The sequence below is a fragment of the Aptenodytes forsteri genome, unplaced genomic scaffold, assembly GCF_000699145.1.
Source record: "Aptenodytes forsteri isolate BGI_AS27 unplaced genomic scaffold, ASM69914v1 Scaffold3, whole genome shotgun sequence".
Classification (NCBI taxonomy): domain Eukaryota; kingdom Metazoa; phylum Chordata; class Aves; order Sphenisciformes; family Spheniscidae; genus Aptenodytes; species Aptenodytes forsteri.
In genome coordinates this window covers 1,497,876-1,513,685 of record NW_008795283.1, presented here as the reverse complement: position 1 = coordinate 1,513,685, position 15,810 = coordinate 1,497,876, and the positions used below count along the sequence as shown (strand labels likewise).

Here is a 15,810-nt window from a genome sequence, read left to right as displayed (position 1 = left end):
CTTCCCCCCCCCCCCCCCCCCGAAGTTGCCTACTACTTTCTTTCTCTTTTAATATAAATATAACTATGTAGTTAGGACTAGAAAGTACTCTGGATCCATTGTTGAACTCATGGCAGGTTATTCTTCGGGGAAGTGTCAACATAAGTTTGCGACACTGTGTTGAGCACCTAAGCAAGCCCTTCAGCCTTGAGGTTACATAAAAAGGGATGACACTGTCGTGCTCAGGTTACCAGAGCCTTGTACTTCTGTACTCTGATCAGGTAAAGATCAAAGGGGAGGGAGGGAAAGATTCCCATTATATGACAATGAACAGGTTGGAAGAAAAAAAATGACTGACCTTACAGTAGAGCAGGGAAAAAATATCACAGTAATCTGTAGCTACTTCAACTGCAGAAACATTTGTCTGGCAGGTGTAACTGGCTTTCCCATGATTCATCAGTGTTTTTCAAGGGGTTTTTTTTCAATCTTGTAGCCCCCTAAAATTTCCAGTGAAGGTGCAAGCTCCTATAGAATTGAATCCTACCAGGAAGAGGTTTACTTCTCACTTACCTTCTGTTAAGTGTTTAGGAACAAGTCACAGACCCCCAGCAGCCTTGTGGATCGCAGTTTGAAATCCACTTTCCTGGCAGAAAGAAATGAAGCGTTCTGATTGTTTAGAGATCAATAATACATCATAACTCATCCCACTGTGAAAATTTCTCCCCACCACCCATCCATCTATGATCCACATTAGGCTACAGAAGGACACTTGTCACGTAAGTGACCATTTGTTTGTACTATGCATGATTGCAGGACCGAAGCCACACTTTATCAAAAATTCACCTTCCTCTCCAAGAAAAAAGAAAAACTATCTTGAACACCTCGTTATCATCATTTGCTTTGCAAATGAAAAAATATCGAAAAAAATTGATAAAGTGTATCACATCAGCTTTTGTTCAGAAGCCATCTGTTGGTTCAGTGAAGCCACAATCTATTTGCATAACATGTCTTCACCATTTTTCTCACAGGGAACTTCCATGTCTCAAAATAAAGCTAATCTCTCCCCTTTGCCTTGTCCCTCCTATTGCCTATACCCTTCTAACCTCGCTCCAAGTACAGCTTGCTTTGGCAAACAACACGTACTGACTGTCCAAATGGCACCTAGCTGTCCAAATGGCACCTAGCTTTCTTTGCTAGGAAAAGGTTACCAAAATCCGAAGTGTGGGGGCACAGTGGCAAAGAGGAATGGGCGAGAATAACACATAGCTTGGTCAGACCTTACTTAGTGAAGAGTTGAAAAAGACAGTATTTCCGCTGCATCTGAGACACCACTAGCTTTACACAGTGAATTGAGGTAGCTAGACTGCCCCTCTTCCGACAATCTGGCCAGATTTTTGCATGTATGTGTATGTATATGCACATGTATATACACGTATGCATATCTGTTCAGGTGTATACACACATTTATACGTACTTTCAGGCTCTCAGGAGAATGTTTCTGTTAGAGTTCTAGGTCATTTTTAGCTCCTGCTACCCTGTGATTTAGGCCAAGAAAAGCCCTTTCGAAGTCTGAATCGTTATTATCTAAGAGCAAAAGTAGAGAGAGCTCTCCTGTACAACCAAATCTCTCCTTTACACAAAACAAAGTGACACAGGGCAAATTTAGCTTTTGTTCAGAAGCCATCTGTTGGTTCAGTGAAGCCACAATCTATTTGCATAACATGTCTTCACCATTTTTCTCACAGGGAACTTCCATGTCTCAAAATAAAGCTAATCTCTCCCCTTTGCCTTGTCCCTCCTATTGCCTATACCCTTCTAACCTCGCTCCAAGTACAGCTTGCTTTGGCAAACAACACGTACTGACTGTCCAAATGGCACCTAGCTGTCCAAATGGCACCTAGCTTTCTTTGCTAGGAAAAGGTTACCAAAATCCGAAGTGTGGGGGCACAGTGGCAAAGAGGAATGGGCGAGAATAACACATAGCTTGGTCAGACCTTACTTAGTGAAGAGTTGAAAAAGACAGTATTTCCGCTGCATCTGAGACACCACTAGCTTTACACAGTGAATTGAGGTAGCTAGACTGCCCCTCTTCCGACAATCTGGCCAGATTTTTGCATGTATGTGTATGTATATGCACATGTATATACACGTATGCATATCTGTTCAGGTGTATACACACATTTATACGTACTTTCAGGCTCTCAGGAGAATGTTTCTGTTAGAGTTCTAGGTCATTTTTAGCTCCTGCTACCCTGTGATTTAGGCCAAGAAAAGCCCTTTCGAAGTCTGAATCGTTATTATCTAAGAGCAAAAGTAGAGAGAGCTCTCCTGTACAACCAAATCTCTCCTTTACACAAAACAAAGTGACACACAGGGCAAATTTTGGAACTGCTTGCTTATTTCCCTTTCATCTATAAGCTTTACAAATACTGACGGTCCTTTGAAGGACTTTGGACTTCATTGCTCAGGCACCAAACCAAGAGACAGTGTATAAATACCAGAGAGTAAAGGCTTCGATTCTCATACACTGAAAAACATTACTGACTAGAAGATAGCTGCTAACAGCTTTTTTGACAGTACATTACTTGGAGTTTAACAGTAATATCTGACATAACGTCACTTGAGTAAGTTAATATCAAAGCTCACTTAACTGATAAAATTATTTTAGAGTATCTTGTCAGCAAGTAACAGGATCAGAAGATATTTCAGCCCCTCATTCGGCAAACCTTCAGCATTGAAGGACAGCTACTAAGAAATCGACACACTCATTGGTAACATCCCTTACTGCTTTGTAATATAATTCTCTCAGGAAAAGATCATTCCCCTGGAAAAGGCTTATCACATTCAAATGCATTGTTTCATGCATGGAAGCCATTTCCTATCCTCTCAATAGCTTAGATGCTGGCACTTGTAACTCAGATGGGATCAGACCAGAAGTCCATCCTTTTTAATGCTCTCTGACACCAGCCAATACCAGACATTTCTGCAGAAAGCAAAAAGGCTGTTAAGAGATGCAGATGTGAGGACAATCTGCCCCCTTCAAGTTCCACCCTCATTTCTGAATCAGCTCAAATTCTGAGCATTGAGTATAATGATTCAGTCTAAATGTAACTCCAATTCAGCTTCATTAACTTGTCCCCTGTACTACAAGACAGAACAAGAGTTCTCTACTTTCCTACTTGCTTCACCGTACTCAGTTTTATAAAGACTCAATATTTGTCTTTTCTTTCATAAGGAGCTAAAGTCTTTGTCTTCCCAGTGGCTTCATAGGAGAAACTTTCTCCTACTCATTTTATTGCCCTTCTTCAAACCTCTCTACTTCAGGAGAATTCTTTTTCAGACATCGAGCTGTACAAAACACTGTTTCAGGTGAAGCCCAGTGAATGATCGAATACTTTGCTCATAGTATCTGTTCTAGCATCCATTTTTGACCACAGCTGTACGTGCCTTCAGCAATAAGCAAGATATCTTCTGCTAGTAATGTTAAATCTTTCCTTGGTGTGCAAGTAGTTAATTTTTCTCCCTCAGAAAAAAAAACCAACACCCTAGATCTTCATTACAGTGCAGTCTAGTCATCTTTCTCACTTATGTTTTTCCAAACAACATACAGGTTCTTAGTAATATGAATAACTACAGAGAAATTAAACTCCTTTAATGGCCATTTCCAAGGACTTTATTCTGAACATCAAAAATCCAGCAAGGACTCTTGAGGTTCCTCACCACTCATGCCTCATTTCTGGAGATCCCTCTTTCCATCATGGGGGTGGATGAGATGATGGCTTTGGTGCTTCCTGAGCTCCTTGCTTTCAGAGGAATTTCTTTAATACAAGAAAGAATCAACACCCTTTTGTTCTAAGTGTATTCACACTACCTTGTAATTATTCAATGCTGAATAATTAGCTCTGTCTTGTTTTAGGCATCCCAGAATAACTGCTTTCTATATCTTCACTTGATTTAAGAGTTCACAGTAGCTTATTATCTACTGCTATCAACATTTGGAGAAACAGCTGTTCAAACTTGACCCACATGGTATGAAATAAAGCTAATACACACTTAAGTACACCAATATATGAATTTTAGGTCTGTATCTGCATCAACAGCAAACAGCTATTGGCTTATCTACATCTTTAACGTTACAGCTTTGGATTACAGGACAAAAGTTACACGGGTCTTTCCATCATTCAATAGCTACCCAGAGCCGTTTATTAGTTACTGAAACAGAAAAAGGGTCTCTTATAACCTCAAAACAAATTTGACACAGCTATCTACGCATATCTTAGTCTTCCTTCCTATCTACATTTTGTTTGCTATGTACAGACCTTTTTCTTGCTTACTACAGTTTACTAGAAGAAAGCAGGTAACAGTTGTGAAAAGAAAGCAAGCTGTTTCAAGGGTTGCTCCATTACTTCAATGAAAAAACAAAACCAATAGTCATTTCTTTGCAACGGATGACTTCTAATTTTTCTGAAAATAAAAAGGTTTGTGTAAGCAACATGCTTAAATAGCAAAGTGTATAGCTGTCAGTGATGTTTCTCTTCCACTGCCCTACCTCCTCAGGTCTAAAAGGCAGATGACTAACCAAGGTGATCAGATGCAGCAAGAAAGTGCTAGAAGAAAGTGCTAGAAGCACAGAGGAAGAGATGCAATTTATATACCTGAGTTACAGTGGAAAAAAAGGAGAAATATAAACAGCTTCACTGAGTGTGCAACAGCAAGACATTTTAGCCTGTTTTATGTCATCAATCTCTTTCACAGAACACTAGCTTTTATTATAAAAACCAGCTTAGCCATTAAGTAAAATGAGTGCCTAGGAACATTTAGACACCGAGAGCAGTGTGACATCTAATTACATGGATTTCAGCCTCCAGTTATCAAATCTTTTATCTGTATCCCAAGCATACTAAAGGCACAGCAATTTATAGCAGGCAGCCTAAATCCTTTAGTTGAACTTTTCTTCCTCAAAATAGCACACAATATATTCCAATATCCAAGTAAAAAAATGCTGCCAGCACATATGGCATATTTGCTACTAACAAAGTAAGCATTTAAGAAAGGCATTCCAGCAGCCAGGAGTTTTATTTGCCAAGAATTCAGATTTTTTTTTATGTAAAAGTTTTTCCTTTTTACATAGGAAACCAAGACACATGGGATGCAAAAGTTTGTAAAGATTTCAGGAGGCTGCAAAATATGTCCATGTAAAAGCCATTCTCAGAAGCCAACATTCAAAATAAGATGAAGACTGAAAACACTTTCTTTAAGGCAGCTCACATCCTGACATTAACACTTGCGTGACAGGTTTCTACAGAAAAAGCTGTTACAGGGACTTCAGTCCCTGAATCATCAGTCTCGGTTGAAGAGCTTAAATATAAAGAAAGGGGAGCAAGAATCGCCTGTTTTCCAGGTACTGCCTAATCCAGATGTGTAACAACTTCTCCCTTCACTGGAGTCTCATCCGTTTTTCAGGTGGTCCTTTAGCGCCAGCACTCTGCTGAGCATTCTTTACAGTCTCTTTTTCCTCTGGCTTGACAGCTTCAGGGGCTGGTTCCGGTTCCTTCTTGATTTGATCCACTTAAGAAGTACAGCAAAAGAAAGTTAAACCTCCAATTTTTATTCCTAAAATACTGTTCAGAGTACTCAGAAAATATTGTTGATATCAAAGGGGCAAAATTAATTTCAAAGGTATAAGAATAACCAAGGACTAAATTCATACCTATACAGGTGAAAAAGTGGAATAGATTGAGGAGATACAGTTCATGATTTTCCTGTTTTGAGGTTGCTCACGATCAACTCAAAGCCTTCACATACTTTCTTGAGCTTGTAACACCATGCAAAAATCACTAAGATGCTGGACTGACCAAACTGTTCCCTCATTCACCCTTTTACCCTCCTCCTGCTTTCAAAGACCATTTCCTGCATTTGGACCTTCAGGCAATACAGTTTTACAGACAGAAAGGGCAGGAGTAGAATAGACATTTTTTCAACTTCACTTTGGCTGTCACAGAGAACTCTTACCTAGTACTTTGCACAATTAGGCAATGCCATAATTCCTAACCACCTCAGTAGCAGCAGCAAGGAACTTATATGGCAACTGGAAGACACTGCTATATAGAGCCTATTTTTTAAGTCTTGTGAGAATATCAGAGTTTTACCTGGGATAGGCTTTTCTCCAGGCTTTTGCTGTGGGGGAGGAAAGAACAAAAAAACACATCAGTGGAACGAAAGTCATAATTCTTAACCCTTCCTACTATGCACTTAGGAATATAAACCAAGCAACGAGCCCTTCTATGTAAGAGTTGAGGGTAGAAGGGATCACTAAATACATTTTAAACAAAATCCAATTAACATTTTATAACATCCAGTTTTTCCTCTGACAAGTGAAAAGCGCTAAAACAAGAAATGCACAGTTAGCCAGTCGTTCCCACATCTGAGGAGTAAACAGTTTTGTGAGATGCTGTAAACATCGTTTCCTTTGCTCCCAAGCAGAAGACCTGCTGGAACAAATGGCTACTAGAGACGATCAGAGGTAATCACAACAACTTCACAGAATGCCAAGAATTTCCATGCTAATTAATAAGCCTCCAGAAAAATGGAGTAACTAAAACAAAATGGCTGTGGTGGCTTAATTGAGCTCACAAAGCAGGAAATTGGAAGCAGCAGCAAAATTTGATAGCTGACAAGAACAGACCCTCTGCGATTAGATAAGGAATTTGTATAACAAAATTTGCCCTCGTAGTTTTGCCAAGGTCTTAATGACTCCTGCAATTACAGAGGGGAATCCTGCACTCCAATCAGAGCCTTCCATTTCAAATTTATTATCTAATCCATGTTATCATTGCACAAAGCACACAAAATTCCCATTCAGTTTCAGCTGTTTAAGTACTTATGACTGCCTTAACTACTAAGTTACAGTAATACTATGACTTATAAGTGTCATACCTGAACAAATCTGGGTGGAAACTTTTGTCTTAGGTCTAAAAGCAAAGCATCTACCCGTTGCCTTTGGAAAATAGAACTTGGTTCTTCTTTCTTCTTGGCTTTTGGTTTAGCTTTCTCTGCAAGTCACAGAAATGTAAGAGAAAGCTGTATTAAAAGTTCTGTTCTCTTAGCAGCTCTTTGTTGTATGACAAGTTGGTATTTGTCTCTCCTCTAAACTTCACCTACATTTTCCCTTCGACATCAGTTATTTTTGTGGAAGACAGGTTAAGGACAATTCTTACCTCCTGACAAACTGGTTTGGCTTCTTAAAATGTACTTTGGTCTCCAGCGGGTTGAAGAGTTGCCCGCTTTGTTGACACACACGGCTCACCATTTTCATTTCCCACCCATGCCTCGATGTTCATTCCCACCAGCACAGAAGAGCAAGATTCCTTCCACCTGACAGGGAGCACTAACTTACCCTTCAGACAGAAAGACACTTAACCTCATCTCTACACCATTGCTGTGCATTGCCTCAAGCTTCTCCCTACATTACCTTCCCTCTCCCAAAGTACACAGGAACAACTAGGAATCATACCTCGTTCTTCTTGATCTTTGAAATGCCACCAGTAGCCCTTGGATGGGTGATAGCGACAGTAGGACATAGCTTCTTCAAAAGCAGACTGAATTCCATGCACCGCAGTGAGCTTTCAGAACAAGAACAGAAGGCAGCATTCAGAATTTAAGGAGAAAATACAGTATAAATTTTTGAAAGCAGGGATTTTAAAATTAGCGTTCTATGTTCATTTTTGTTCTGGGAAGGGAACTTGGGACATCCAGTTTTGCACCAAGAATGTAATCTCTTTAACAGGCTCTTACAAGACCTTTTCTGAATTGCTTTTCTAAACTGACAGAGAAAAACTTCCAAAAGTAGTAGTTTACTAGAAGAAATCAAAACAAACCCAAGTATCCAATTTAAAAAGAAATACCACATTAAATGAGGCTTATGTTTTTAAGTTAAAGAGAAATATTACATTACTTTAACATTCCAAAGCAAGCTTCACGGAATATGTATTTAATTACTATTTCATATGTATTTGTCATTTAATTTTTCTTTTGATTATTCAAACATCATGTTGTTCTGCCAATTGTGTGGCTTCAGTTATCCTGATCCTTTATCCTTAAACAACGTATTCTACTTTCTGGACCACATTGCACTCTCCCAGGATCTTTCATTTCCATGTGGGATGCACACCATATTAACCAGTGGGGTTTGTTTCAAGTTACTGTATGCTACACAAGATCTTTCCTCAAAACAGCGAAGGAGGGATTGAAACAGTCTGAGGAACAACCAAAAGTAAAAGCAGATACAAACTGGTATACATCAAATGCACAGAACACTTACAACTCTGGAGTTAATGACAGACCCTAAATCAGGTGCCTGATAAATCACTCCAGCAATAATATAGTAGTCGGCCAATGGAATAGCTGTGGAGAGAAAAAAAAAGCAGGATCAGTTTAAAGCTCTATCTGAAGATTCTGTATTTGTTGCTGAATTTCAGTAGTAACAGCAGAAGTTGCAATATTCATCTCATCACCAAATTTTCTCTTTTTAACTTTTTCCTTCAAGGTGCTTTATTTGTACCCTAGCCACAGACTGATAAGAGGAAAAAACCCAAGGTCTGCTTTACAGATAGAAAAGCATCAGCTTTATGTCCCATCCTACTGCAAACATATAATTGACCTTACAAGAGTTGGGGTTTTCAGAGCTACACAACAGGAGTCAAGTGAACTGCACTGGAAGTAGTTCCACTTGCCTTTACTACCGGTAGAAACCCACAACGTAAGATCTCATTCTTCTGGCCTCAGCTTTCTTCAACTTGTACAATCCTCTTAGCTAGATTTCCCAGACCCAATAGCAGCTAAGCACACACATGGTATGCCTTTCTAAATTAATAACATTCTGCCAAAAAAAGACGACCTTCCAAAGGCATTTGATAAATCAGATTTGGAAGCTCTACTGACCCATCAAAAATTCTTGTTCATTAGAGCTGCAGTGCAGAGGAACATCATAATTGCCTCCGTAATACTCTGCCAAACATTCTTCAGCTGAGAAACTACAGCAATGCTATCAGCTTCACAATCCTAAGGATCTTAACCTGCGCACACATTTGTCCCAGTTCCTCCATCTGTATTAACACATTCTGTTTCAACCTTTTTACTGACAGGACCCAATTCATCCAGTACTTGCATTTTATGAAGCTTGGACACCTGCCTAAATTAACAGACCGAGACAGCTGGGTGCATATTACAGCCAGTACCCACCTCTCCTCAAAAGAAAGAGGATTCTCAGCATTTCTTTAAGACGTGGAGCAAGACACAGAACAGCAGCTTTACTGTCTCACAGCTCTGTACCAGAGCAGCCTACTTTCCTAGGCAGGTAACTCTCCCTAACCATTGGATCTAAAGATTTTTCCAAAACCACTTCAAACAGGCAAAAACTGGGCTTAAAGAATTTAAAATATACTTTTTTTAAAAAAAACCCACAGAAGTCATAAGACAGGCCTGCACCAGTTCTACCTGAGTACTCAACACTTGCTGTGAACTCATTAAATTTTAGTTTTCCATCCTCATTCTCATGTCTCAAATACGCTAATATTTGTACCATGATAAAATGAAACACAAGTAACATTTGAGCTAGGGAACTATGTGACTCAAGCAAGGTATCTAGCCCAAACTGTACAGTCACAATGGGAGAAACATTACCAAACAAGTCCCAGTTAAGTTCCACCAAACACACTTTTGTATTACAGTGAAAGTCTGCACACATATATTGTGGAAGTCCCAACTCTACTCTTGATCTAAAAAGTGTCAAAACAGGAAATTAAGTGCTGCATAATATTTCCATGGTCACCTTTTGAAAGCTAGATTCAAAACCTTTAATAAAGAAACAACTCTAAAAATCTATTAAAAGGAGGAATCACGTATGTTCTTTTTCAGTATGCAACTGCAATATAACGAGGCCATTACCCGATATAAGCAAGTAAGAAGCATTGCTAGACAAGGCAAACTCCTGCACAAGACCAAAATGCATGTGCAGAGCCTAAGTCACTAAAAAAAAAAGTTAAGAAATAACTAGCATTAAACCTGCCTTTCTTTTCTGTAAAGCTTACTCTGAAATAACCAGATTATTTTACACATACATGCAGTAAACACAGAAGACAGTCCAATAACTATTGAAATGCGGTTACTTTTTTAATTAATCACACATGCACAAAGAAATTTAAGGTTAAAAGGAAATAATGAAGATGGTTGCACGCAAATGGAAAAAAACTAAGGTATTTCATTTAAAACTTGGAAAGGTCATCAGTGACACTGTGAGGAGTGGTGCAATTGTCGCAAGATTCCCTCACGATTCCAAAACACTCAGTTCTCAGAGGAGTAACCAAAACAACAAGCATTTGCTTGTTTGCAACATGCAGTATCTCATGGTCATTTTTCACATGGGTCGTCATCCTCTGCTGACAAGATCCTACTCAGCAGTATAACCAATCCACAGTTGAAGGTGGAAATAGTACAAAATAAGAAAGTGACATGACACAAACAGAAGCATGAATGATCCCTCTCCCTGACTAACTCAAATCATGGTTCGGCAAAATAAATAAATAAATCACATACTAGCCACTTCAGATGATTAGCTCAAATTGAACTAAGCTCATCAGCCCCAAGCAAGGATATTGTTAGCCTTATATTCCAATAATTAAAATGAAAACTCTTGCATAGCCTAACAGATAAATACAACATAGCATGAATGCTGTTACCAATTTCCCATGGCAAAATATACCACAGGGCAGCACTTACTCATTGCACTCTTCACATTTCACCACAAGATGGCAATCCCTGCTATTAGCACACTAGAGATCACTCTGATAGACAAAATATCTCCACCCCACCACAAAGCCTCGTACCCTTTTATTTAGATTTAAGAAAAAGACAGAAAAGGGGAACCAGAAGTGCTTAAACACGAATTAGGAACAGATAAAAGCGACTAGCTGATCGTCCTTCTCAACAGTGACAAGAACTGAGTGACCTTACCTTGTGTTGGAGATTGCCTTTGCTGCTTCCGGATAATGAAAAGAATGGGCTCTTGAGCATGAAGAAGGATGTACTCCACCCCAACCATCTGGCTGAAAAAGAAGCAACCAGAATAAACATCTTCCTCAAAGTAGAATCTGTAGGATGTGAAGAGCTACCAATGGCCTGGCAGTAAGGGATGAAGTTCTGATGCTTTGGAAGCTCTTCAATATAATGTGCAGTAAATAAAGGCATGGGATTTCCTGAGCTAGCTATCAAAACCTAGCTGCATACACAAAGGGAGTTACAACAACCTGACACAACATCTAAGTAGAACATGTTAGCAAACAAATAAATAGCAAGAAAGATAACACAATCTATCATCATAGAGATGTCATTTAAACACAGAAACAAAGGACCAGTGTATGATGTGGCCATCTGTGTGTCCGATGTGAAAGCCCCTCCACAACCACATCTGAGCACAAGCGACTTTACCAATGAACTTTTAGCTCAGCTTGCACACTCCCTATCATATTGTGGAGTCTTTAAATAGTTCTCAAATACCTCACTTGTGCTCAGTGTAGCAGATGGGGAACTGCAAAGAAAGTTAACTTGCACATGCTGCAATCTCATTACACAACCATCTGTGATCAGTTTATTTACAACGCTCACTACTTTTATTATCCATACTAAAAAGCCAGCTCTTTGGAGGAATTATATACTAATTATTGCACATAGTCAGCGGGATATGGAAACACAAACTATTTATGAACTCTACTATCCCCTAACATAAACCCTATTCACCACAGAAAAACATTTAACTACATTACCATTACTCGGGTTCTGTTGAGCTGGGAAGATGAAAGGACAGCTTTTCTAATTCGGAGAAATATCTAAAAGGTGATTGACTGGAATCTCAGGATATACATGGAATCCTTCATGCTTAACACCTCCTTGAAATGGCGTAAGAGGAAGTAGAAGACATCCAAATACAAAAAAGCTGGGCTCCCTGGCAAGTGGTGGGACTAAAAAGCACAGAACAGAAGGAGGTTTCCAGCATGCTTCCATTCAACCATCAAAGCCTCTGGATGGAGGGACAAAGGACACTGCACAGGAAGCAGTTCCAAATTACAACTTACTTCAAATGGTCCAAGGTCATCCGCTGCATTTTGACGACTTCATTGTTACATGTTCGGTCATAGAACGGGTTACTTCGCTCCGAGAAATAGTCCAACACGCTCCCATTGTTTAATATTGGAATCCAGGAGCTGTCAACCCAGGAAATTCCTAAGAGATTATCTGAGAAGAGAAATCTACGCTGAGTACCAAATCAGCCAGAAACACTACAAATACCTCCAAGAGTGAATTGCTACCATTAAAAATGTGTTTCACAGAGTTCAAATAATAATTGATAACCTTTAACCTTCTGAAGTTCTGTTGTAGGTACTCAATAGAAATACAGTCTTTTTTTGTTATTGCACTTTTCTTTCCTTGACCACTAGCTGCTGGTATACTTTTATGTCTCAAGAATGTGAGTAGGGTCTGTGTGCCCATGTGTGTGAGCTGTGTTGGTGGGAGTTAATTAGCTCTGATACTGCATATAATACTATCATACTGCATCTACCCAGTAGTATTATATACAGTTTATGAACCACAGCATTAGCTGAGTAGAAAGACAATCCAAAGCATGGGTCCTTTTGAAAGCTAGGTCTCAGTTTAGTAAATTCAACTTACTTACCAAAGTTAGGATCAGTTACAGGGGGGGAAAAAAAGTGATACACCCCACACTAAATCTAAGCCTGGCCATGTTTAAAACAGTTTATTTCTTACAAAATTAATTTCCAAGCTGAAACTATAATAGTGAAAATAGGTAAAACACTGCAGAGATCTATTAATTAAACCAAGAGTTTTCTTTTGCTAAAGCCAATGAATAAACTACTGAGTGAAACAAAATAGTGGCATTGTTAACATTTCTAAGATGTTCTGTTATTAAAATATGTACCTATATGATATCATAGCAGCTGATACTGTTGTGTTTCAAAGATTTTTTTTTTTTACATGGGTGAAATCTATAATAAACAAAAAAAACCCAAAACAGCAGACAAAAATGCTATCTTTGGGCAGATGTTTCCCAGTAGTATTGAACAACAGGTTCTGTTCCTGACTCTACAATTAATCTGCCAAATTGCCTTCAGCAAATTCCTTATTCCATAACTCAAGTGGATATTACAGAAATCTAACTACAGAGTATTAACAATTACTTAAAATAGCAAGCTTTTTAAATGAAATATGTTCTATAACCTGCAAATCATTATATGCCAGATAAGTTCCTACAGATTTGGGGACATTTGAATTAAAATCCCTGGATTTTATTATCACACTGCAGCAAAATGATGTTCCTCAAGCAGACCAAAGAAACCAGTGTCAACAATCACTTCTACATTCAACAAATCTGCTAACATTGAAGATCCATGAGGCACCTTGAAAAGCACCCTGAAATTCATCCATTTTAAACTGCAGCAGCAGCAAATAGAATTCCCAAGACACAAGAAAGCAGGAAACAAAGGCATGCATTGTTTAGAATTAAAAAGACATAAGTGACAAGAAGTCATTGAAAACTGACTGAAGAACTGAAATTCCCTTCTCACAGGAACCACTCCCTTACATTCATGCATTATATACATACCCAGAACTCCCACTTATCATTCCACTGTGAATATTTTACTTCTCAACAACTCTGCATGCTCAAGGATGACTGGATCAGTTCCAAAAATGTCAGCTCATACACTATTAGCAGCTTCTAATAAAGTAACACTAGCTGCCCAGCAAACCAGGAAAAACAGCAGCGTAAACAGTCATGCATAAATCATTTTGCCTCGTTAATCTCAGAATTGCCAGCCTAACTCTTTCATAGAACAGGGGGGAAAAAACAAAAGTCTAGAGGCATTCATGTTGTTTCACATACACTAGTCTCTCTCCTCACTACAAAAAAGGAAATCTCAGAAACACAGCACTAAGATCCATTATTAAGCACTTAAGTTGCAGTAGCACTGATTATTCTAAATGCCTCTCAAAACCAAAAGACAAGCTTTCCTTCCCAACAAAACCAAAATCTTAAGTGCTTGCATTTTTGCCATCATAAATTCTCATATTACATTTCAAATACAAACTTTTCTTGCTTGTATGATTAACAGTAACTACATTTCTCACGAGGAATGTCAGGCAAGCTTCATATATATATATAGTCTATGTATATAGACTGATAAACGTATCGCAAAATGGAATATAAATTTGGGCTCTAAGGCTCAATTATCCATAGCTGCTTAGTGCCAATATTTATAACTGCCTTTATAACTAGCAAGACTGTTCTCTTAAACTTTTCTTGGAAAAAAGGGGAGGAAGAACAAAATCAGCCATGAACCTGACACGCCCGTTATTCCCACTAAGAAGGGAGTACTTCTGTTTATTTTGGGTATGAGAAAGAAAGAATGGTGTTCCTGCTTCCCTGTTCCTTTCAAAAAAAGGACATCTTGTTCAAAGCATTTTTTGTGGAATTTGCATCACAGATGCAAAAGTAAAGTCCTTGTGACAACACTGCCAATCTGCCATGAATGTCAGGACAATTTGGGAGACAAGACAGCAAACCATGGCAAAAAATAACAGGAGACCAATTCACACAGTGCGCTGTAACTGGCCTTGCTGGCTGGATAGCCCAACACTAGGCTTTGGCAAACTGAGAGGAACGGTGAAATAGTTTGATAGCTTAAAAATAGAAGTATGCTTCAAACTCAACTTAATATATTGAACCGTATAAAACAGAAGACTTTGAGGGAGCTTAAATGATGTGGATTAAGACAGAAGGTTCTCACACCAGCTAATAACTTAATACAGCACTCCTGCCATTAATTGTCCAAATAGCTCCTTGCTGCAATCTGAAACAAGGCAGTCAGAAAAGCAAACAGGACTGCAGACATCATTAAGTAAGAATTTGAAAAAAAAAAAAGGAGAAAACATCTGTGGCATTATCAAAATTAACCCCTCACAAGCTTTCCCTAAATATCTGCTCTTGGTCATTCCCTGAAACTCCACCACACAGGCTTTTGGCATGATTCCATTCAAAATCATTTGGAAAAAATTGGAGAAAAATAATTTCCTTTCTCATGCCCTCTCAACCCCCTCTTCCCCTCTCAAAGTTCAAACTCTTCACAGTAATTTAACCTGTATTTTGTTTACAATGTAAACCTTCTTTAATACTTCATTCAAATATCACCGCTGCTTCTTCAAAACATTCTCTCTTTCTATTCATATCCCTGAATTCTCACCCAAACCTTTCTTGTTCTCAGTTACTTCAGCTTTCTCCCGGGCTTTTCTAACACCTGGCCTGCATCATCACATCCACCCGAAGCACTGTTAAGATTACCAGCCTAACTCACTGCTTTGGTCTCATGAAAGTCCCACACGCGCCAGTGTTTCCCACTTTCCTCCACACTTCAGAGCTAGAACTCTCTTTTTCAGCTGTTCCCTTATGTTACTGTCTCACCCCTGGACCTCCTTATTCCATCTGAAAAGGCAGAAGTGTACCAGAAGGGAGGCTTGTTTTTCCCAGGTGGCCCTGAACGCACCCTCCTAGCCTGCCTCACATCCAAGAAAACTGCTTTTTGGTCAGTTTTTCCTCCCAGTTCCTTCTCATGACATAGATGCACTAGCAACGCTACTAAACTCTCTTGTGCAGAGTTTCCAAAGACACACAAACAAACTTAGTTTGGGCCCCGTTGCCCCTACAGAGCACTAATAAAGGAAGCAGCTCTATTATCCTCGCGCCTCTGGCCACACCTCATCGTC

General features: G+C 39.1%; 1 protein-coding gene across 1 annotated transcript in view; it reads right to left on the bottom strand.

Annotated features, from left to right (window-relative positions):
• Window positions 1–3,635: 3,635 nt before the first annotated feature.
• MED6 (mediator complex subunit 6) overlaps window positions 3,636–15,810 on the bottom strand; it is a 54,480-nt gene continuing 42,305 nt past the window's right edge. Inside the window, exons 2-8 of the mRNA XM_009279304.2 lie at window positions 12,108–12,281; window positions 10,990–11,081; window positions 8,300–8,382; window positions 7,493–7,601; window positions 6,916–7,031; window positions 6,129–6,156; window positions 3,636–5,547 (exon numbers count right to left, since the gene is read on the bottom strand). Coding sequence (XP_009277579.1) covers window positions 5,417–5,547; window positions 6,129–6,156; window positions 6,916–7,031; window positions 7,493–7,601; window positions 8,300–8,382; window positions 10,990–11,081; window positions 12,108–12,281 — 733 coding nt within the window. The 3' untranslated portion in view covers window positions 3,636–5,416. The remainder of the gene's footprint in view (window positions 5,548–6,128; window positions 6,157–6,915; window positions 7,032–7,492; window positions 7,602–8,299; window positions 8,383–10,989; window positions 11,082–12,107; window positions 12,282–15,810) is intronic.